This window comes from Cryptomeria japonica, chromosome 9, assembly GCF_030272615.1.
Source record: "Cryptomeria japonica chromosome 9, Sugi_1.0, whole genome shotgun sequence".
In the NCBI taxonomy this organism is placed as follows: domain Eukaryota; kingdom Viridiplantae; phylum Streptophyta; class Pinopsida; order Cupressales; family Cupressaceae; genus Cryptomeria; species Cryptomeria japonica.
Window position 1 is genome coordinate 715,101,574 of NC_081413.1, and position 25,563 is coordinate 715,127,136.

Here is a 25,563-nt window from a genome sequence, read left to right on the forward strand (position 1 = left end):
CATTAGATTTTTCAAGGGTGCCAAAAATTAGTTGCTCAAGTGTGGCCAAAAATCAATTATTCAATCAATAAAACTATCTCTATGAAGTGTAATTTTTTATGAGTCACTCTTTACTTATGATCTTTTCTTGGCCAACAATTTAGAGTTTTCTTTCCCAACTATGTCTCCTATCTCCTCAGATCTTAGAGGTAAAGCTTCTAAGATGGTGAATAGAATTGGTAAGTGGTTTTGTCTCCAACCTAGTTTTTTGAAAATCAACACTGATGACTTGTTAAGAGGTAATTTTGAGCCTACAAATATTGGAAGAATTAGGTGATATAGTAATGGTTCTACTATCTTTTCTTCACCTCTTACATGGGGATATGCACTCACAATCAAATGGAGGCTAGAGCCCTTCTTATTGCACTTGGAAAAACATGTGTATTGGGCTAGAAGAAAATAATATGTGAGATTGACTCTATAAGCCTTGTGTCCCTTTTGAACAAATATGTGTTGAGTGATTCTTCTTGGATAATATTTTGTCTCACCCCCAATTTTGATTCCATTTAGTTTTCTCATATTCCTCGAGAATGAAATTTTGTAGTTGGTTTCTTGGCTAAGTAGGCCTCAAATGGTGACAATAATTGGAATGGAATGGATTAGAATCTCTCCCCCTAATAATTTTGAGCAACTTCTCAAGATTTTTCAAAATGATCAAAAATAACCTTATCATTGGGAAAGCACACTATCTCAAATGATTGGTAAGGTTGTGCTAAGGTTTTGTACTTGTCCCATGTAGGTCCAAGGTTCAACTCTCGCCAGCCATGTGTGTCTCCTGGCTGCAGTGGTTGAGCCCATGTGATCGGCCTTGGAAACTAGTCTCACTCCAGCTTTCCTCCTTCGTCACCCCAAAACTTGAGAAAAAGTAAGCACAAGGCAAGGTGTAGTGGGGTCATCGAGCTAGGTCGCAAGGATACCCCAAGGTTAAAAAAAATAATAACCTTATACTTTGGTGGGTTTGAGAGAAGGAGAACATTGTTGACATATTGATGTCTTGGGTTCTTCTAAGTTAGTGGATTTTGGGTAAACCCCTTAGATTTTCATGATTTTGACCTAAATAGTAGCTTTGATTATCTAGTAATCCTTTTGCTATAAACTAATTTAATATAATTTATTCTTTTGGCCCCAAAAAATTAAGGGGGACATACTAGAGGGTTTAAGATTTTTACGGTAATCCTACTAAATAATTTATTAAAAATATGTTTTTGACTAAAATGGTAAAAATATCCATGTCAAATCTCAAGTCAATTGCATTTGTCCATAAAAGGATTTCAAAACATACTTTCTTATACTAATTTTTAGGCAAGTCATACATGTGCATGTTTCTACCTCCATAAAAAAAAAAATATTTAAAAGCACTTTTGTACCTCCTTTATTATAACCATTTTAACCATGCATAAAATCATAGCCCCATGAGACTTTCAAAGGTATTGCTTTTTTAGAAGGTTGGAGTGGTAGAAATTTGCAGTCAAACATTTTAAAGTTTTGTGCTCTCCTTTGTAGGCCCATATTTCCACAAATAAAAAGAATGCTTAGAGACCACAAAGAAAGCCTTGAACCTTTATCAGCTATCCAAATAGTGTCAAGGGTATTAATCATTTCATCGTGACTCTTTGGAGTTGATTATTGCATAAATATCAAATTCAAGGAAAGCTCTCCAATCTTAGCCTTTATCACTTCTCCATCTTTCTTCACATTGCATGTACCTTGCTTGTTGATGGTGTTTTAGAGGATGACTCTATCTCATAAGTTTGAAACAAAGCCCTCTCTATCTCACAACTCTAAGCTAGAGGACTTTGTTTTTGTAACTTACATCTTTAAGAGGGAGGGTTCTTTTCTTCCTTCTACTCTTCCACTATGACTCTAAGAGAATTTGCGTGCTACAACTTCACCGATTGGGAATCCTTTTGACACTTAAAGTACATGGTCATATCATCAAGATAAAAATCATGCATACATTGTCATCGCTTTGATCCATAATGAAGGATTTTTCTTAATGGGATTGTTCAATGAAAGAAGAATACAATTCCTTACTAAGTAATCACACTTAAGATCTAGTTCCATTTCCTAAGGGAAGAAAACTAATTCAATGCAAGTGGATATATTAGACCAAGTATGATAAGTTCAAAGGATTTAGGGAAAAAAAATTCTATCATGTTCTAGACATTAATTACATTAAGAAATTTTCTCATTTTGAAATTCATTGACTCGTTTTATTACCATTTATAATTTGTAGGTAATACATCAAATGGGCATTAAGTGTACCTTTCCACATGGGAATCTCCATAAAGAGATAGACATGGAGTAAACACAAGGATTCATTCAAGATTAGTATCAAGTAAGCTCTTTAGACTTGGTACGAAAACATAGATTCCTTCACTTTCTCAATAGGATTTGCTCAATGTCATTTAGCTCTAAATGTATATTTTGTCGTAAAGTGGTGCTCTTTTAATATTAGTTCTATATGTTGACAAAACCATCATCATGAGGAGTTTTTTGTCTATCATTGGTATAGTAAGTCAACTTTACATGATGAATTTGGCATGACAAACTTTAGTCTTCTACATTATTTTATCATTGAGGTCACTTAATATGCTCTTGATCTTCTGAAATGATATCTTGTGAATGGTTGCAAACTTGTACCAACTCCCTTTCTTTCTAGAGTCAAACTTGAGGTGTTGTGTTCCATTCCATTTCTTGAGGCTACTTTGTATTGCCAACACATTGAAAGCCTCATCTAGCGCCTTTCGTTTCTCACCTTAAACAAGAGCCACATGAGACTCATTAGAGAGCTACCAAACAAATATTGCACTATATCAAGAGCACATACAGATTTAGGGTCAACTACATATTAGGCAAAGATAAAAATTTGGTAATATAAACAAATTCAGATTGGGTTAACAATTCTTTGTAAGTTTGCCTCAAGTTATAGCTATCACCTTTGTTTTGGCCCCATATGTTGGTCAAGCAAGATACAACTTGTTAGTGCTCTATCTTCCATTGAGGTCCAGTATTTGAGAGCGTTAATTTGACCATTTAGGCCATCTGGAATTACTTCAAAGTCTTCCAATCAACCTTCTTTCATCCAATATAATAATTAGAATGCCATTTAAATCTTAATAAAGTTAGTCCAATGTCATAGAGCCACTCATGAACATCCCTTTGCACAATATCAAAGTGATATCAAGGAACATGTCATTGATCTATAATTTCGCATGCTTCAAAAGAAGTTGTGAACATATTCACTAAGCCCTTCATAAAAAGCATGTTTATCTATGAATTTGCTAGGTTCAAGAGGCTATTTCTTGGAGAGGATACCTAGTCAACCTCTCTTCTCTTCATTCTTTTGGGACAATGGTGGTCTGTCTCTCTTGGAGGGGATTATTTTGTACATGATTACCTAATATAGGAATATCTTATTAAGACCCATTTTATCCACCTCAATTATGCTTAAGCATGGGTCTTCGTGCAATTATACATTTATTATGTATTATCATGCATTTGCTACACCATAATTAATTATTTGTCCTCTTAGGTTTAGTTGTGCTTGTCACATCATCCTCTTCCTTAAGATTCTACTTCCTTTTCAAAGAGAGGTGTCCTACACTCCTTGGCAAACACTTCTTGGAGAATGAATTGTCTTCCCTTCAAATTTTCTATAAATGCAACTTGATTTCATCTATGTACACAATTTATGTTGGAATATTATTTATTTATGCAATTTATGTTAAAAATATTATTTTGTGTACACAATTTATGCTGGAATATTATTTTATGTACATAATATATGTTTTAATTAGCATGCTACACAATAAAAGTTGTTTTAGTTTTTTGGTTTGTTTCTAATAATGCAAGTTTTTCAAGATTTGTTGAAACCTTTGAATGTATTTAAGACTCCTATATAATGAGGCAATTGTAATTCATTTGTCATCAGTTAGTCTGATCTTTGATCGTTTGATCAAGAAGCTCTTTATCTCTTAAATCAAGTAAAACATTTTTTTTGTGTTACAATTTTGTAATTCAATTTATGAATGATATAATTTTGTATCGTTCATTTCATTTTCAATCTATTAATTCTCGAGAGAGACCCAACCACACCATTCACAAGTGTGTAGAGACTTCATTGGGGAAGGACAATACAATTATTTAAAAACCTATAGCAACATTGATTAACACTTTGAAGGGATCCAAGTTAGCAAGTCCTTCAAGACCAATCTATATCATTTGCATCTAATAGGAAGATACGCTTACAAATCTTGACTTTGACCCAAGTTTATGGGATATTCACTAGAGTTGATGGTGCACATTGGAGAGTATAGGCTCTTATTCCCTTGAATTGAATTAAGTTAATAATGTATAGGCCAACACACTAATGTAACAACTTAATGTATCGTTGATTATAAATGAACAAAATGCAAACATAAGATTTTGATAATTACTCAAAAAAATATGTATTCTCCATAAAAAAAAATGTATTCTCATTTCTATGGAGAGCTCGTACAAAATGAGATGCATGTCTTTTATTCTAATTAGATGTTACAAGCTTAGCTATTATATGGCTTTACATGCCAAAACAAAAACAAAAAATCGTAAAAATGATAAATTAATGGTCTTGGATTCGACTCTGAGGCTTAAACTCACCTGATACACCTCGCTTGCAAGTGGCTTGGTACATCCCTAAGGGTTTAGTCTCACCTCAGCCCGCCCCTTCCTAAACCCCAACTTGGCAATGTGTAAGTCCAAGGCAAGGCAAGTTGGACATCGGGTTGAGTCACGAGGATACCCTTGCGTAACAAAAATAATAAATATAATTATTATAAAACTTCTTATTGAGAATTGAAATGTCAACATAAAGGGGTTCTTCCCATGGTTTGTTGGTTAAGTGGTCATGGTGGTGTTGTGACCAACGAGGTTTAAACCCTAGCTAGACCATTGTGATCCCAAACTTGTGCCTTTGCGGATCCAATGTGCTCATGGATTTGAGCCTTATCATGCTCTAGGTCAAAAGCACTTCATGTAGAGCCTTGACACTTTTCTCAAAAAGGACACCACACATGGTATTGACCAATATCCCGGAAAATTGAAATGGACACCACACATGGTAATGACCTATGTCCCCCGAAATTGAAATGTACAGTCTATAAAGAGAAAAAAAATGAAGGTTTTCTAATCATTTAATTTCCGTACCTCTGCTTAAATGGTCGAACTGTTGATCGTTTTAAAATTACGAAGTTCATATATACATAAAATTCCTTAAATCATAAACTAATCGGTCTGTGTTAGTTCATTTCATTAATAAGGGTCCATTACTCTGCATAAAATTCCTTAAATCATAAACTAATCAATCTGTGTGTTCTCATTTCATTAATAAGGGTCCATTACTCTTCGCACTCCGAATGACCCCAAAAGCGCAAAATACCCAATTGTAGAAAACACCAAAAAAGGGAATGATTCAAAATTTTCTCTAAGAGTTAATAAAAACCTTAAAGCTTGCTTTTTTGAGCTTATGCATGAAGCTAGGACAAGCCCACGAAGGAGGTAGATCACGCATTCCACGGATATGTGTTATCAGCCACGGATGTAATGCTATACTACTGCAACTGAGAAAAATGGTATGTATATGGCAACATGTTTTTGTATTGCCCGCTAATATAATATATTCAATCTGACATTTAGTTAGGTTGTCACCATTGTCACCGATTTCCAACCTCGTAGAACTCTGAATTATTGTTTAACAAAAAAGCATTATCATCCGTTTCCAATGGTTTTGTGACTACAAGTGAAAAGAAAAGTAGCAACACGACACTACCCTGCAAAACAAAAGCTCATACCAAAAAAAATTCAAGATTCTCATCTCTGACTAACTAATTTTGAAAATAATGTTGAAAAATGCAATCTATCTCTTATTCCCACAAAAGGCTAGAACAAAGCAAAAGCCTAGGTGAATCTTTGGTTGTTCAATCCAGAATTTTTGGCTGATAGTTAACACTGAACCTCATATTAGATTGATCTTAATCACTTACCAACCATAGACAGCCATGATTTTCCAATTTTCCATGTTAACTATAAGCAAATAGCATACAGAAGAATTTTCTCTATGATTTGCTTCACATTTCAAGATAAGTGCTTGTATTAAAGTGATCAAGACTTCGCTTCTCACCAAATTAAGGGTATGCATGAGTACTCCAGAACTTTGCTTCTCAACAAGAATAAAGTCACACCAATGCAAATATGGACTGATTGACTACACCATATGCATTCATAATTCAATGCTAATATTAAAACCAATTTTGCCAGAGCTGTTTCAAAAGGTCATTGATACATTATAGAGCTGTGCTCAAGATTAGCCTTCAATTTTGGTAATCAGCTTTCATAAACACCCCAGAAGATCTATTAAAGATGTAACAGCTGAATTAAGAGATAATGATATAACAGCTGAATTAAGAGATGATATGATATCTGGCCAAAATCTTCTAATTTGACTGGTCTTACAAAGAGAAAAGTAATATCAATGATAATTCCTTGGAACAGCTTTATTGAATGCTCTAAATAGTATTACACTCCCTGGTAATGTATACTTAATACATCTCAATGGCTAATGCAATCCATTCATAATGTCCACAGCATGAACTTAAAAAAAATCCAATATGCAAAGACCCCAAAAAATTAATATCTTGTATGAGTTCTATTATCATCTCGCTTTCAAAATTGAGATTTTTTATCTACTTGCCTGCATATGCAAATATGTACAAGTATATGACTGACCAATTACAGAAAAATACATACTACCACAATCTAGCAGTGATGTAAAAATAATTGATATAAGATCAATCTTGTCACTTGCATTATCTTCCAGACCAAAACTACAAATTACCAGAGCTAAAAAAATATGCCCTCTGATAAGAGTTAAGGACCTGTATATCATTGTTTCAATGTGATCGCTACAATGAAATCCATGGGTCCTATTTAAGATGCCTGAATCAGAGCTTTCACATCTAGAACAGCAGAACTAAACCACTGCTCAAAGGTACATGAATAGTAATATATACTTGCACTAAGGCATCATTGCTCACATCCAGAAGACTTGTGCACGAATCCCTACGGGCAGCATTTGCTGAATCTCCGTGCTACTGAAACAACAGTAGCCAAAAACATCAACCAAATACCCCTGTATTTGTTTTGTTTGTTGGCATGGCCTATGATCTGATTTATGAATAGCAACCAGCATGCTTATTCTGCACACATTTTCATGGACGATTCAGAGTGAGGAATTTTACTGATTTTAAAATGAAAATTGGCATGTTGAAGTTTAGTCTGTTTCTCAAATTCCAAAGGATTTCCAAAGATAGGTATAAAAGCCAACACAATATTTACAGACCTCTGTTTCCTTCTGAAGCTTGCTTGGAACGATTGAAACAGAGTCAAGAGAAAGTCCCCCTTTAGAATGTGTGCAATCAATTTGTGTCATAGAGAACTTTACTTCAGTCAACTTGTTCTCATTCTCAACCACAAAATTGCCAACATGATAATCAGTCCACTTTCCACGAGCATCACCAACAGGGCCATCCTCACCAGCCTGATCCAAATAATACCCTCGTGTAGCATGCTGACCATCTGATGTAGAAAGGCAGAATTGAACTGGTTTCAAATCCCATCCATGAACCTGGTTAAAAACTTGAACCCGACGACCCAATCTTCTAGCAGATGTCCCAAGCCGTAATCTGAAAGAAAGACTATATTCTCCTGCAGGAAGCTGAAATTTCACTACACCATCTACTTCAAACCACCAAAGCTGCTGAAGATATGCAATTTCATGGAACCTACAGGTTCCAAGAAAACATTTTAGGTAAGAAAAATTGTTCTTCGACTCCCTTTACTTTGAGCTTCATATACTTTATGATATATCACATATATATTACAATAATCTCTGAGACAAACAAATTAAGAAAGAAAGCCTTAAACGAATCATGAAGAATGATATGTATCAAAATGAAATGTCTCTTATCAGGTTATACCTAAGAGAACCAAAATGGATCAGAGGAACAAATTTTACCAAAAGAGCACCTCATATTGTTATCATTTTTCACAGCTCAACAGTACATTGTACAGCCATCTCATCAATAAAGGTCAAAAATTTCAAAATTTAATAAGAAAGTTGATTAATCAACATTACTCCCAGTTCTAATGAACACAATTTCCCTATAAAGTAATAAATATCACTTAAACATGATTCCATTTCCTCCAACCAACAAATTAAAACATCAATCCTCCACTTATTTTATTCAAATTAGTTAAGCATTTACAGGGTAAATTAACATGGTGAAGTCAATTGATATAGGAAATTGTATGAAACACTTGTGCACAAATCCAGTAATTTCCGTGCATTCTAGACATCATAAAAAAAAAATTGGTGTAATAAATCATCTATAATCAGAAATTATTAGGCTTAGGCTCATTTTGCTTGTAATACTTCTTTTTGTAAACATAGTAATGGAAGAATAAAATGTGTTAATTTTGGATCAGACTGTAGCAAATTAACTAGCAAGAACAGAAAGCAAATCAATGTGCACAATAAACACCAAGAATACCCTGGGAAAACCTCCCTCTTGGAGGTGAAAAACCCAGCTAAAGATCTCAGATCTTATTATGCAATAATCAGAAGTATTTTTACAATATGGCTTCAACTCTTAAAGCAATCAGAACCAGCAAACTACGCACAGTAGGATAAAGCCTTCAACTTAGGATATACACAAATGATAAACTTATCTCCAAGCATAGGATATCTGCTGTTAGGGAGGTTTGCTGTCTCAGAGATAGTGTTCGCTGTTCTAGGATGAAGATCGCTGTCATCAATGATTGTTTGCAGCCTTCAAATGATGTTCGCTGTCTTCAAGAAGGTGTTCGCTGCCTTCAAGAAGGATTTGTTGCCTTCTTAGATGAATTCGCTGGATACTGCTGCTAAAGGGAGATATTCACTGATTAGAGAATGTAATCGCTGTGTGTATGATATATTGAACAATGATTGCTGACTTGTAAGTTGTATATATAGGCGACATAGCCTTTTGATTCTCCAAGTCGGCTAGCACATATTTAATTTCAATCCAATGCATTAAGGTGGCACCAAAACTGAATTGATCCTATACATTACAAGTGACCCCAACATGGGTCAACTACAACACGTTATAGCCTCCATATATATTATTATGATTAGTGCAAGATGGGACATGACTAAGGCCAAAGGCCAATTAGTCATTCAAGCGTGCTAGGTCGGCCCTAGAAGGGATCCGACCTAGCTACAACATTAGCACTCCCTCTTAGCTTGGGAGGAGACCACCTCAAGATCTGGGTCACATAGTGACAACCACCATGGCTACTCCCAGAGGGTGGGTCCATCATGGCTACACCCATGAATGAAACAAACGAACACAAGTGCCCATCACACAATTGTGATGTCGTCATGTTGGATGACGTTCACCATAGCTACTCCCAAGGGGTGAATAAACACAAGTGCTAAGTCATGAAATTTCTTCCATGACATCCACCATACCTACTTGCAGAGGGTGGATCCACCATGCCTACTCACAGAGGGTGGAAGAGGGCTTTCACCTCAAACTTCTCCCAGAGAAGAGTGCATTACCACCATGCCTACTTGCAGAGGGCGGAACAAGGGCTTTCACCTCAAACTTCTCTCGCAGAGAAGAATGCATTAACAAGGGATTGCACCTCGAACTTCTCCCTCATAGAGAAGAATTCATTAACAAGGGATTGCACCTCGAACTTCTCCCTCACAAAGAAGCACTCATTAACAAGGGCTTTTACCTCAAATTTTCTCCATCACAGAAAAGTGCATTAACCAAATCTTCATGATGACGTGGCTCCCTCTGAAGATGAAATGACAGGCTCCCTCTGAAGCTGAAAAATGACATTTACTCCTTTTAGAACAAGAACCCTTCTGAGTTGACATTTGACCTTGGCTCCTCCTGAGGTGTCCCTATGTCAATTTCCACAAGCTAGAGGAGTGGACCTAGATTTGCACTCTCGAGCAATGTGACCATACTTTTCACACCTAAAACATTGAATGTGAGATAAGTCCTCCTTTTTCGGAACAAGATTTGGACCTCTGTCTCTATTCCTCTTTCTTCTTTTGCCTCTCTCCATAGAAGTGTGTGTAGCAAGGACTTGATTTTCCACATCATAATGATTATGCTCAATTCCTCTTGATATAAACCTTGACTCTTCTTGTATACAATCAACACGAAGGTGGTCAAATTTGGGAAATGTGGATCTCCCACTTATGGCTTGGATAAATGGCTCCCAAGAGTGAGGAAGGCCATTCAATGCTAGCATGACAAGATCCTTGTCCACAACTTCTTCTCCAATGGCACTAAGCTGATCTCTCAATTCTGCAATCTTCATGAAGAAGGATATGACTGATTCTCCCTTTGCCGTCTTGACTTGGTGAAGTTTCTGTCTCAATGCAAGTGCTCTACTTGTGTTGTTGATTTCATACATCCCTTCCAATGTCTTGAACATATATCTGGCTGAAGACATCTTGGAGATGATGGGAACAAGATGATCTTTCATGGAGTCAATAAGGATCATCTTAGTTTTGGCATCATTCTTCTTGAATTGGAGTTTCTCCTCTTGATCTTCAGGCTCGGGCTGATCTTTTCCTTCTACAAACTGAAGTAGATCATTCTCTTCAAGTACAATAAGGACTCTAACCTTCCACAAGGTGAAGTTCAAAGCTCCGTCAAGTCTATCTTCGACCTTTAAACCGGTCACCATCTTCAATGCTGGAAACGGCGTGAAGAATGTGATGTAGAAGCGCTGCTATCACAAAGTCTGATCACAACTGAATCAACCTTAGCTCTAATACCATGCTAATTTTGGATCAGACTGTAGCAAATTAACTAGCAAGAACAGAAAGCAAATCAATGTGCACAATAAACACCAAGAGTACCCTGGGAAAACCTCCCTCTTGGAAGTGAAAAACCCAGCTAAAGATCTCAGATCTTATTATGCAATAATCAGAAGTATTTTTACAATATGGCTTCAACACTTGAAGCAATCAGAACCAGCAAACTACACACAGTAGGATAAAGCCTTCAACTTAGGATATACACAAATGATAAACTTATCTCCAAGCATAGGATATCTGCTGTTAAGGAGGTTTTCTGTCTCAGAGATAATGTTCGCTGTTCTAGGATGAAGATCGCTGTCATCAATGATAGTTCGCAGCCTTCAAATGATGTTCGCTGTCTACAAGAAGGTGTTCGCTGTCTTCAAGAAGGATTCTCTGCCTTCTTAGATGAATTTGCTGGTTACTGCTGCTAAAGGGAGATATTCGCTGATTAGAGAATGTAATCGCTGTGTGTATGATATGTCGAACAATGATTGCTGACTTGTATATATAGGCAACATAGCCTTTTGATTCTCCAAGTCGGCTAGCATATATTTAATTTCAATCCAATGCATTAAGGTGGCGCCAAAACTGAATTGATCCTCTACTTTACAAGTGACCCCAACATGGGTCAGCTTCAACATGTTACAGCCTCCATATATATTATTATGATTATTGCAAGATGGGAAATGACTAAGGCCAAAGGCCAATTAGTCATTCAAGCGTGCTAGGTCGGCCCTAGAAGGGATCCGACCTAGCTACAACATTAACAAAATGGATGGTGCATTTTCCTTGAGATAGAAGGCAGTGGCACAACGAAAACCCACATCAAATTTCAAGGCTAACACAAGACATGATCAATCAAACAAGCAAAAAGGTAAAAGAAATTATTTTGACAAGCATGCCAGCATCCACTGAAGAAATCTCTCATACGATTCTCACCAACAAATAGTATCTTTAACATAGTGTTCACAAGTGCTTCTGGTTGTAACTGTGTGGTAGCTTTTACATAGTTTCATGGCCTTGTGACACATATCAATGCACCCTACAGAGCATCTTGGACAACATTCAATGTCAAACTTGGCAAGGTAACTAAATAATTATCCTAACAACATTAAGCTCCCCGTGAGTAAAACCTTTTAATTAATATATAGGTAATACATGTTCACAATGCCTTTCTTAAAAAATACCAAACAAAGATTTCAATAGCATCTGTATGACCAGGTGTAAAGCTAATATGCAGCTTGCATGGCACTTGGATACTTAATTCTGATTATAGACATGACATTTCTACAGTCCATGTAATGCATTGTAACACTTCTGACAGAAAACTGTGTATTGCTTTTTGCATTGACATTTCAGATCACTCCCATCCTCTTTCTAATGATGGATCAGAGTATGATCCAAAATGTTAATGCAAAAAATCTCTACACAGATTTCTGCCAGAAGTCTCACTGTTTATGTTTTCTTCTTCCTGATTATTGTACTAGCGATATATTATAAATTTATAACTATTTAACAATTGCTAAAACTACAAAATGCCAAGTTTCTGTTACCAATCTTTACTTGCCCGACCTTTTTCTTGTGTCTGCACTCATATGTTCTCCCCATCATCACTTAGAATGATGGAGACTTGCTAACTCCATTTTCACAATTACTATCACCCTTTCTAAATTCATACATTATTAAATAGAATGCTTGTTGATATTTCCAAATAAATAATAAATCAATGCCGTATAAATCATGTCAAGAGACTAATTTTTGAAACTTGACTTCACCCTGATGCCCCATTACCCAAACCTACCCCCAAGGAAAAAAAAAAAAACAAGAAAACCAAAATGAGTTTTCATGCCAAGAAATCACAGACCTGTGGACTAGCATATAGCAAGTCTTGGTGCCCAGAGATCAAAAGTACTCCAGTTATCTTGGGTAGCAGCTCATTTACAGGCAGGGCCCTCTTGGTTAGTTGCCCATAGAAAACCTCTGAAATTTAAATGGAGAGTTGGATTTTACCTGCAGATAAAATGAAATGCCTAAATAATGAAAAAATAAGTCTGCATAGTCAAAATAACAACAAAAATTTGAAGCAACAATACAGCTTGGCAATAGAGAATGTTTTGCCAAGCCACTTATTTCCTACATCACTGTAGTCGAAATTCAATTAAGATGTGCAGCTATATGGTGCTTCCATGGACTTGGAAACAAACTTTAAACAGGGAACTGATGAGCCAGCCTCTAAAGAAAAGTAAAGGCCAGGAAATTGGACTCAAAAGTAAATTATGCAAGACTAAACACAAATAATCAGGCTTCACACTGAAGTGATTTATGTGAAGACCAAATGCAAAAGGCTAAGACAAATAGGGAAGCAAATTGAATAAAAAAACCATTATAATCCCAATGGGAGACAACAATGACATCTCCTTGTCTGCAGAGTTATTCCAAACAGAAATCACAGAAACAAGAACACAATAAAAATTGCACTGGAACAGGTGAGTATGAAGATAAGACATTTTTTGTCAGTATAATTCATGAAGACAAGTGAGATAGCAGATGTGAGATTTGGCCCATATCAATGATAGTATCAGATAGTCACCAGCGACATGTTGATATGAGTGAATGTAAATAGATGTAGGAAAACAAAATTGAAATGGAGAAACATATAAAATGCGAGCTAAAGGATAAAGATCTATGTTCCACGGCATATTGGGGATGGGGATGGCAGTTTAGGTGGGGACAGCAGATGACAGTAATACACACACACATATAGTATTTACAAGCTTAGCTATTCACGAAATCAAAATTCAAGTTTTAGACATATTCATATAATGTATGAAATTCAATATCCAATGTAAGATGCTCATTGATGCAAGTATAGAAGCCATTAAAAGAAATAAAGTCCTGATTTCATTGTTCAATGTTTTCATTAATAGAAAAGACCTGAAGGATACAAATTCATATATGAAAATGTAATGACAATATAAGTTTGTGGCATTTGTATGCTCTCATTTGAAATATGCATGATTTCACTTACAAATGCAATGTAATCAATCATGATTTTGCTCATTCCACACCTCTATACTCTAATTTTATAATTGTCTACTATCCTACCACTGTATGCAGTTATAAAATTGACACTGATAAAAAGGGTAACTGTGCGTTGCCATTCAACAGGGGCACATTTCATTCCATAGTTGTTTAGGGTCCTTCAATTACTGTAAAGTTTCTTTCCGTAGTTGCAAAAAACTGACCATAAATGATTCTCTTTATTTTATTTTTTGAAAAAAAAAAGTTTTTAAAAAATTAAAAATTAAAAAAAGGGGATACATCCCCAATTTCCCTAGACAGCAGGGGGCAGTCAGGGGACATCCCCTGCTGTAGCCATGTCCCCGGGATGGCAATGGAACTTGCAGGCACATTCCTGGGGAACATAGATAAATATCTATTTGTAAATCACCAGAATCTAATGTGACATAAAACAATGAGATATAGCAACAAATTGAAACTTAATCTCTAAAATTGAGAAAAGAAAACTTCTGAAGTTTAAATGGAGAATCGACGTTTACCTGCAAATAAAATATCAGCAAAAATATGAAACAAAAATTCAATGCTTACAAAACAGATTGGCAAGAGAAAAAAAAAAAAAAAAAGTTTTGCAAGTCACTAATTTCCTGCTTAGATGTTATGGAAATCCAATTCAAGATGTGCAGCTATAAGTGTGCTTCAGAACTTCCATTGAATTAGAAACAGACCGTATATAGGAAGTGACGATCCTAACAAAGAGTAAGAGCCAAGATATTGGAGACAAAAGTAATTTTAAAAGAATAAACACAAATGAATTGTCATCAGGCTTCACATTTTAGGCATTTATGTAAAGATGAAATGCAAAAGGCTGTAGACAAGTAGGGTAGGAGTTTACTGAAGCCTCAGACCTGCTACAATCCGTCTTCACATTTTAGGCATTTATGTAAAGATGAAATGCAAAAGGCTGTAGACAAGTAGGGTAGGAGTTTACTAAAGCCTTAGACCTGCTACAATCCCACTAGGGAACATCAGTTAATCCTTCACATCTGCAGTACTGTAACCACTGAGTTGAGAAGCTTGAACTCTAACATGAAACCTTTTATATAAATTCCTTTCATAAGCATATGATTCTGAAAAGAGGTCATGGCCAGAAAAAAGCAATAAAAATTGCAAAATTGCATTGTGATGGATGTGCATAACACTAAACATGAATAGATTATATCAGTAAATTTTCATACAAACAGAGAAAACAGTGGATGTGTGACTCAACCCATCTCAAATACAATACAAGATTATCACCAGTGAATGAGGTGGTGAAATAAGACTCTAGTTTGTAGCCAAAAAATGAAATGGAGAAATATATACAATGTGAGCTTTGCCATTACTATGGCAGAAAAGGATAAAGATTAGACACAACAATAATTGAAACTCAATCTTGAAAGACAAATATCCCTATGTTACAAGGATGCATTACATAAATATGTGCCTACCTCAAATAGAGTATGTTCTAAAGATGAAGACCCGAGAATTAGTAAATTACAAAATCATTCACTATTGCAAAGTCATGTCATGATTGACAATGTACATAAATAAACTCTCCAAAGCAAAAATCCCTTCAAAACAAACAAATTGTGATGTTTTAAATCTACTAAAATAAAAATAAAAACTATAATGTATTCCTGCCATTTAACCACTTCAAAATATATAACTCGTCATTGTTCCTGTTCTTCAAACAGCTATTTTCTGTTTTCACAGATTGAACACTTCAAGAAAAGTTGATATGAAATCTCTCAGTTTGCTTGAAGAACTTAAACCCTAAAAACTAGAAAGACTTGTAAGCTTCCAAAAACCAATTGCTAACAACTGATCATGAAAAGCTTATTTGCTAGAGTGTGCACTCTTTGTTGGGCACCCTAAGAACACCAATGCTTTTCTACCATGAATTAGAAGATGACAAAAAGATTACTCTACATGGAAAGAGACTAATCTTGAGCTACGGAAAATTAGTTACTATTCATCAACTACAAAAATTAGTTACTAGTCACCAACAGCAAAAATCATTTTATACAACACCATATCAAGCTTAAACTTGAATTATAGAGCATGGAAATTTAATATAAATACTGCATGGGAAGTTATTATAAAATCTGTACGTTCACCTCAAAAAGAACTTGAACCCTAAAAGCTAGACAATCTTACAGGCTCCGACAAACCACTCAGTAACAACTAACCATGAGAATGCTTGTTTGCTGGAGTGTACACTCATTGCTGGGTACTCTTAACAACAACAATGCTTTGTTACGTTAAAATGAATGAGTTAAAGAATGATTACTCTACATGGAATGAAAACTTAATCTTTTCAGCTATGCCTTTGTAGAAAATTAGTTACCAGTCTCCAACTGCCAAAACCATTTTATACAATTACTCATCAAGTTTAAAATTGAACTATAGAGCCTATAAATTCCAAGTCAGAGATCTATCACTAAATCAGTATAGATGGGCACAAGGGTGGCCTTGTATATTTGTCTCTCAATTGATCATACAGAGGTGGACGTAATCTCTTTCGTGCAAATGAATTATCTCCTCAACCATCTTTATCTTGTTATCGTGATGAAGCTGTGCTTACCTGATCCGTAATCAACATAAATTTTCTACATGATTCACCAACACAGATTTACATCCTACTTAATGTGTTATACGAATGTTCTAAACCATTGAATCATCATGCAATTGCAAACATGCTGACATAAATACTAAAAAATGTTTATAAGCCAGATTCCATACCCCTTCTGTGCTACTAGCAACATGTGACCACCATGATTCAAAACACAGTGGTGTGGTAATTAATTTTGTTGATTCTTTATATTGTATTTGAGTGAAATCTACTCCTACTTAACATTATGAACAAGAACTATGCTTGTAATCCGGTGTACTTATCATTCTTATGCCTGCTTAAATGCTTGAATCAGTGAAGTAGTTGCATAGACTGAAAGTTCACAAGCAAATAACTCAGACACACACGAAAAAAGAGATTAACAAAAGAATTTACCATAAAGAAATGAATGACAGAAGAATGGTATTGAGCCTTCTCACCTCCCCTATTATCTTGCCAGATTTACAAGCGATTTGCTCAATTTGAACCATCAAATGCTTTGTTAGCATTCTCTACTACTTCTACAATGCTCTATGAGTATAACTTGGTGTGGATTACTTGCTTATTTAACCTGCTAACTGCTGCTCTCTGTTGCACTGTCATCTCCTACCTAATTAATGCTTACAATTTAACAGCTCATTTGTATGAATATTTCCAAACATTCTTCACACGAAAAGGCAGAATAGAAAACAACTGAGCATCTTAAAGGATGTTCAGTTATATCTTTTTGTCTCATATGGGAGGATTTGTACCAAGTCAAACGTGTTTAAGTAATTAAGTTCTTGATGTAAAGATTTTTGCTGAGTTGAACCTTTTTGTAAAACTTCATACAAATCTGAACACGTTAACTATGACTTTTCTTTCATGCTGTGAACCCCAAGATATCTGAATCATCTCTAGTTTTCTAGTTAGTAAAAGCATGTCTTAGATCACTCCATTAGTCATGTTAGCTAAAATGTTAGGCTCAGTCAACAGAATAAAATGAATTCAGAATTTCCCAGATCTCATTTATCACAAAGTAATGAGAATTAGCAAGGTACTGTTCTGCCTATCTATAAATCTACCAAATGATAATTTGAGTGGAATTGACTGTGAATCAACAGGGCCATTTTTCATATCAGCATATGCTGGGAGTCCAGACAGAGCTAGAGACCAAAATGATAGAATTCCACTTCAAGTTCTGCATATCTAAAAAATTTACCAAATGATAAATTGAATGGAATTGACAACAAGTAATAAACAAGGGCATTTTTCATATCAGCAAATGCTGGGAGTCCAGACTGAGCTGGAGATCAAAATGATAGAATCCCACTTCAAGCAATATATAAACTAATGACTTGCCATAATACATCCATCCAAGAACCTTTTATAAAAAAATCCATTTTCTTTAATATTCATCCAATCTTGACCCTCTCGTGGCCAATCCTTGGATATTATAAATAGACCATTTTGTAAATCTTATAAATTAATCAACAACCTTGAAAGAATTGTTTCAATCCTTGAAAATGCTCATTTTAACAAATAAATAATTCAGGTAACTGGCATTAAATTTATGTGGCCCACTTCAAATTCAAAGGTTACTGAATAGTAGTGCCAAGCACATCACTTCCGGTTTATATGCTTCAGGATTCAAACCATATACTCTAGAATCAGGAGTAACAAAATCCATGAGCTCGTAAACAGGCTATATGACTATACTTTGATGTCAGTAATAGGCAACAAACTGATAGCTAAATGGTATGTATACACACACAAAAAAAAAAAGATGTTATGGGACATCCTATTGAATTACAAGGGCAAAAAAACTCATAGAGAAGGAACACTTCACCATAAGCAATGCACCTCTTCAACTCAAAAACTTAAGATGCTCAATACACTTTATCATCTGTGGCTGTTTAAGTATGTGTTTTGCCAATCCAATTTTGTGAACTTTAAATGTTATTGTCAAATGCATTCAGGTTATGGTCTGTAATGTCCCCTTTTGTAAATGCCCTAGCTTTTGCCCTAAAATCACAAATTCCATTAAAATAAGAGATGTAAGATGTTTAGAAGTCTAACTTTACCAATTAGATCCTGATTGAGACCCCTCAATCATGTTTGATATAAAGTCAATCTTTCCTACTAGGGTTAGGACCATTATCTTAATCTTCATACATAACATGCATGTGGATTCCCTTTAGGCTTTTCCCAATAACCCATCCATCATCATACAAGGACAGACTGTATGCTGAATATTCAAATGAAGTTCTCTTCTCCCTTTTATATCTTATGTTTGAAGAAGTCACAACTTTTCAATTCATGTGTTTTGACCATTCATTAAACTTAACTAAATTTCAATTATCTTAATTTGTAATGTCCACACTTTGAAATATAATTTAATAATAAATAATAATAATAAAATTAAAATACAAAAGAATAAGAATAAAAAATAAATTAAAATATAAAAGAATATAATTAAAATTTGATTAAAGTTAATGAATGGTCAAAAGGCATGAAATGATAAGTTGTGAACTCTCCCTCATATTGAGAGATATAGAGGAAAGGAATCAAAAGCATCCAATGAGATCACCATCAATCAGATCAGAACTGTTGTTAAGTTACAGGCAGTAACATCCTTGTTCTTGGTGGTATGCATGGGGATGTGCTTAATATGTATGCTTAATATATGAAATCTGATAACGTTCTTATGCAGAATTTAATAGTAATATTAATATAGACTGCAATATGTATGACAGTCATACTTAATTTCATATGCATTCATAATACATGAAAGATTATTATATTATTGGCCTAGTCTTAATTCATCTACTAAGTCCTATGAGGGGATAGGTTGGTGTGTGTAGGGAAAGGCGAGTAAACCCATCACAAGTGATGGTGAGCCCAAGATGGGTAGGGACGTAGTCCTGGGCCTTGAGGGAGCCTCTTTGTAGTTGGTGTCAGCACCCTACGACAGTAAATCCACATCCCTCATTAGCATTAGGAAAGAAGCTAAGATACGACTTAATATAATGAATGTTGAATGTGTTATGAATACTAATTCGTGTCATAATTTAAGAAATATGAATTGAAGCATAATAAATTAATAATGTATAGTAATGTGTGTTAATTCATTGGGAAACAGGCAGCCTCCTAGTAGGGGACATTACATAATTTTATTGTTTTGTATTTTTATTTTTATTTTATTTTTATTCTGTTATATTTTAATTTTCCTATTTCAAAATGGGGACATGATCAGTCTGCATGAAACTCTATTTTGCAATCTCATATATAGCATCCTCCACACAAGCTTGAATATAGTTTTATTAATATGAATATAAGTTCTCAATAACAACACCTACATCAGAACTTTAGCACCATCCTACATGAGTAACCTGTCATACCTATATTTATGAGAATACATGAAAAGAAGGTTGGGGTAAGAGCCCACCAGTGGAAATCATTAATGGATAAGGAAAACCATAATACTTAAACTTTGGTCAAGTTAAGACAAAACAAAAAGGCAAAAAGTGACCCAAAGTCAGACTTATACCTAGCTTGGATTGTACACAGTAAATAACGAATGCTAAAATCATGGAAAAGAGAAGGAAGGAAGGAGTTGCATGTTAACCCCCCTTAATAACAACTTCTCAACCCCTACCAAATACATCAATAAACAACTCCTAGTGAGCAGAGATTAAAAACTAAAGTACGCCCTGAAATACACACACTGGTGTGTTGAAACTTAGACTCCACAAAAACTTGGCAAGCTGTTTTTGACTGTTACTTGACTCGGAATTGTGGAAAAATCAGTAAAACTCAGCAATTATTACAATATTAAAGATAAAAAAAATATTTCTTATGGTTCTTTTCGAAAATTTCAAGTCAGTTTTCTATGTTTTTTTTGCAGAATCTGCCAAGCCTGTGAGTCAAGACTGCAGACTCACCAAGCACAACCTAGTCTAAGATCTGTGAATCATCACCAAGTCTCAATACTATGAAACATAACCATAGTTTGTCTTCATTTAAAGAATAAGAAAAGATCTAAGAAACACATATATTCTACCTGAAGACCCTGAGACAAATGTCATCTTAATACAAGAATTGAAACATTCAACAAGGTTGTTGATATGTACCTGGACTCCTCACATGGAATCCATCTCCAGTAGCGATGATCATCTATTCCTGTGATGGCCATAGCTCTTGCTGAAATTGCTAGACAGACTCCTCCTGTGGCCTTATCCAGCCAAACTTCCTGTTCACAATTCACCATTAAGGTTAGACCACAAAATTAATTGTTTGATTCTTCTGATGCGAAAAGAAGAGCATTAAATACCACAAGCATCTAAAATCTTTTGTATAAATCTCGACATTCCAATAGTATTTTATAGGTACATATATATTAATTTTAATTGTTGTAAACTACTAAACTCTATTCGCAAGCATGCCTAGCTTACAAAGGAAAAGTGAGCTAAGAATATCCCAATTACAGAGACAAAAGGGAACATGGATAACACTATTAGTATTTTTCCCAATGGAAATAAACATAATTATGCAATAACAAGCCCTATGCCCAAAACTATACATAATACTGCAGTGGCATAAGACCGCACATTGCAGGAAATGGAGTGATTTTTGTTGTCATAAACTCTACTTGCAAACATGAGTCACTTTCAAAGAAAAGGAATGCTGCGAATACCTCAACTACAGAAAAGAAAAGGGACACAGATACACTACTTTCCCCAATAGAAAACATAATCTGGCATGGCAAGCCACATGCCCAAACCTGGATGGGATCCTGAATTGACATTAGACCACATATTGCAGGTAATGGAGTAATTGTAGAGGAATTCTGTCAGATTAGCCAGTTGCCAGATTAAACCCAGAAAATGGTAGAACAAATGCTCTTTCTAAATGAAAAGCACAATGAAATGTGAGGAAGACTTCCCAAATGATGGAAAATTAAACAATTCCCAGTTTCTTCCTCAAAAGATTCAAATAGTTCTTAAAGTCAACTGCATTCAATCACCACAATCTCATAAACCCAGTTATTGATATGAATTTACTCATATAAGTTCTACCTAGTGTTACCAGATGACTTTAATCAGAGATTTTACGATTAACTGGAGATTTTCTAAAAATTTGCAATTTGAATCTCTTCCAATTTCTTATGTCAATTTCAAAAATTTGCTATTTGTCATATGTTGCATTTTTCAGAATATCAACATTGTTGCTTAAGTCACCAGATTATTTTTGCCAAAACATCTGTAGTTCTTCTTGAAGAGTTTACTATTTTTGTCGCTTTCTTACTTAGATTTTAAATAACTCCAAAGATATTACTGATTTCCTGTTTTCCCAATTTCTTCCTAATTTTATGATTTTCCCAACTCTTATTTTCTAGAAACTTTCTGATTTCTTTTTAGCACTATTTTGTAAATATTGAACAGAACCAAGGAAACTTCCATCCACCTATTTGTTCTTGTTCTGAGGTACACCTAGAACCATATGTAACCATGTAAGCAAGCCCATGCAACCCTCAGATTCACATTGCATTAGCGTGTTTCATTTAAAATTGACGAAGACCAAAGCAACAGGTGATGGAAGTCAAATGATATATAAAACAGAGGCTAATCAAGGACATTAGGAAAATAGGGTACTACAACAAATTTACCAATTAACCTTCCACTGCTTATCTTTACAGTTTTAACTTTCAGTCATGAAATAAGAGAATCCCTAGCATGCCAGTAAACTGTCATCTATGCATATGAGTTAGAAAAAAAATGTCAGTTCTGTGAACTAGGAAACATCAAAGGCAGACTGATGTTGAAAAGATCAAAAGATGACCAAATATAATGGTCCCCTTGTATCCAAGTCCAATAATACTCAATCAGTACATGTTTCAAAAAGGCAATGTGCCCTACAGTCAGATACCAAATCTAATAAGGTAGAAAGATCTGCTCATTCCTTTCAGTTCATACCATTTTAATTTTTAACTGCTGATATAGATACAGGATGATGACTCTGGAGAATTCTGAAAATTTGTATTTTGGATGTCCAGATCTTTTTATGCAATAATTCAGAATTCTGTATGTACTTTCAGGTTGCAGCCTCCATAAATAGATATGTACGTCTAGCTATTAAACAATGAATTCATAAATTATCTTTACATAGTTCCAAAAATGTAGGCAAAAAATATCTTACAAACATTGGTTTAAATCGTCAATAATCAAACTGATAAACTACTTGGTTTGCAAGAAATTTTAGCAATTTAATAAAATGGGGCTCAAGGGATAAAACCTCACACTAGTGCGCCCCTGTAGACAAATTTATATAAAAATGCATGGCAAGAGCAACCCATATCTGAGTCCAGTCTCTTGATATTATGAATTAAACCCATGCAGTTCTTTTCTGATGATAATTTACATAATTTTGAACTACCTTTTTAATAAAATATGTGAAAACAGTTGTTACCAACACATAACTATCAAAAATCTGATGCCAATAGCACCCACAAGTCAATAATCTAGTGGTAAAGTACTATAGTTATTTTGAAGTTCGTGGATCTTGGCAAACCTTTTTGAACATTACTCTAAATGTTCTGTGAAGAGCAAAAAACCTATTTCTAGTTTCGTTGAAATTTTACATATTTCACGCATAACAGTGGTCAATTTTTTACGCAAAACATTGTTCACTGGTGTCGACAAAATGTCCTTAGCCAACACAATCAGTGTAGGAAATATAAGAAAATTTGTTCTGGCGGTGCTCATTTCTTCTTCGTTATAATTCAATTTTTTTAATTAGGTAATCCCCTTCTGTTTGCAAGGAAGGTCAAACCCTGTGATAGTGTCACTCCAGGGATTCCAGCCTCAAAGCATCCATAAAAATCAAAAACTAGTTAACGGTCGTAAAAAGCTGCCTTTTACTTCTAGACCACAACCCAAACTGGCAACAAAGATTAAGGTGAATCTATTACTTGACTGGCCAATAAGTGAAAAAAATGACGAAAAAATCATTATTAGCTACTAAAAACTTCTCCTAGATCAAACCCAGCTGGCCATAATCCACACAGCGGAAAACCTGTAAAGATTAGCCCTCAAAACTAGGATATACGACCCTATATTTTAGGCCCTTTGAACAAAAAGTTCATGATCCTCTGAGCAGAAAAGCGAAATTATCACCGTGAATAAAAGATTATTTGTTCTAATTTCCAAATAGGATTTTCAGTTGCGCCCAGACAAAAATATTAAGAAATCACTCACCATGGGTATCCAAAAGACACCTTATGTATCAAAAACGAATAATTATATTATTCATTGAAAAAATTCACCTCAGTTCCATTTTCTCGAAATCGCGAAAATTCCGGGGAAGAAGAAGCAAAACTATTACCAGCGGATATGGCCAAAACTCGTGAATCTCAGTATTAATTCTAATTAACGAAAAGGATATTGAAAACAAACAGAAAAAAGACACCCAAATATTCAAGAAAAAATAAGCTTGAAAATAAAAACTTCAATATATGTCAGCATGATCAGAAAATAAGAAAACCCAACTAAGTATCAAAACGACTAAGCAATTTCAACTTGAGAATTGAAAGATTCGAACTAATCTCAACGTTGCTATCTAGAAATTCAAGCAAATTCGTCACAGGCATCAACAAAAAGATCAAAGACAATAACATAGTGGTCATTTAAATTAAGAAATTACATAGGGCATCAAAAAATTCAAGCTAATTCTTCGTAATTATAACCAAAATTTAGGAAAAATAAATTAATAAAAATCAGATGCATCAAAGAAATTTACTAAAAATTCACCATGAACATCAAAAAATCCAAATAAAATATATCACCTTGGTTCCATTGTCCAGAGAAATGGGTTTGCAGAGAAGGGCATAAATCTCCTTTTTCGGCAAAAATTGACCCTTGGAAAGGGGCAATTTCGAAAGCATGTCCTGATAACACACCGGCAACTTCTCGGCCCATACTAAATCGGAAGAAGCCGCGCCCTTAAAAGCTCTATTCAACCGTGCAAGCTTGCAGATATCAAGAGGGCTCAAATGCCTGAAAATTCCCGCTATGCAATTCTCTGGTATATCGGCCAATCCCGGATAACCTGCAGGAGGTCTCCCGTCGTCTCCTTCATAAACCCTAGAGAGGTTCGCCCCCATTAATCAGAAAAACAAAAATTCAAGGTTTTGTTCTGCAACAAACCGCTCATTCCCTTACATTCTCACGGACAACTAACGGAAAACTAGTCTTCTTTTTAATTGTGGCGTAGATCGATGCTGGCTGCAACTAGCTATGGTCTACTTCAATTAGTTGTATTTCTCTCACATCGACCAACCATTCTAAGGTCAAACTTAGAGGGATTTTATCACTAATTTGGAGTTAGGATAAAGCCACAACTGTAGCTAATTCCCTTTGTACAAAGCTACGGCATACAATGGTTACGCCAGTCCTAACTAAAACGACAGCCAGACTTTTGTCCTGGGTTTTGCTACTTCTAGAACCAGTTCTAGAAAAATCAGACAAATTGGACAGGTCCCCACAATCGCAAGTTTTGATGTTTGCAAATCTATTATATTTTATTTGTAGAATGTTATCATGTAGGGTTTATATACAGAAGAATCTGTGGTTTCTTCAAGGCCACATTTAAAAAGAATATCTGATGACTATGAAAAAACTGGATTGTGAGCAGGACAAAGAATGGAGACCACATTAAGGTTCGCAGCTTGCCTCCAGCAAGGCATCATGCGTGGAAAATTTCTCCCTATCCAGATACATGGTTGACCAGCTACTTCAATATTAATAAATGGTAAAATTTTGTCTAGAATTGGTGTTGTTTTATCTATTTTTTTCTTTTTGGGTTTTATCTCAAATCTAAGGAATCATTTTAGCTATCCAACAAAAGAATAAAAGTAAATTTACAACAGCAAAAATTGGGTAAAGCTATAGTTTTTGTCTTATTTATTTTT

The 25,563-nt window shown here is 35.0% G+C and overlaps 1 protein-coding gene across 2 annotated transcripts; it reads right to left on the minus strand.

Moving 5' to 3' along the window:
* Positions 1 to 6,542: 6,542 nt before the first annotated feature.
* On the minus strand, positions 6,543 to 25,363 carry LOC131048552 (F-box protein PP2-A15). Of its 2 annotated transcripts, XM_057982550.2 has the most exons (4): positions 24,439 to 25,363; positions 20,729 to 20,847; positions 7,418 to 7,859; positions 6,543 to 7,274 (listed from the first exon to the last, which is right to left on the minus strand). In XM_057982550.2, the coding sequence occupies exons 1-4, from the start codon at positions 24,754 to 24,756 to the stop codon at positions 7,248 to 7,250; spliced, it is 906 nt and encodes a 301-aa protein (XP_057838533.1). In that variant the 5' UTR covers positions 24,757 to 25,363; the 3' UTR covers positions 6,543 to 7,247. The 2 variants fall into 2 exon arrangements, with proteins under 2 accessions (XP_057838533.1, XP_057838532.1); XM_057982549.2 differs by having other exon boundaries at positions 6,543 to 7,859; positions 24,439 to 25,303.
* Between the last annotated feature and the right edge of the window lie 200 nt (positions 25,364 to 25,563).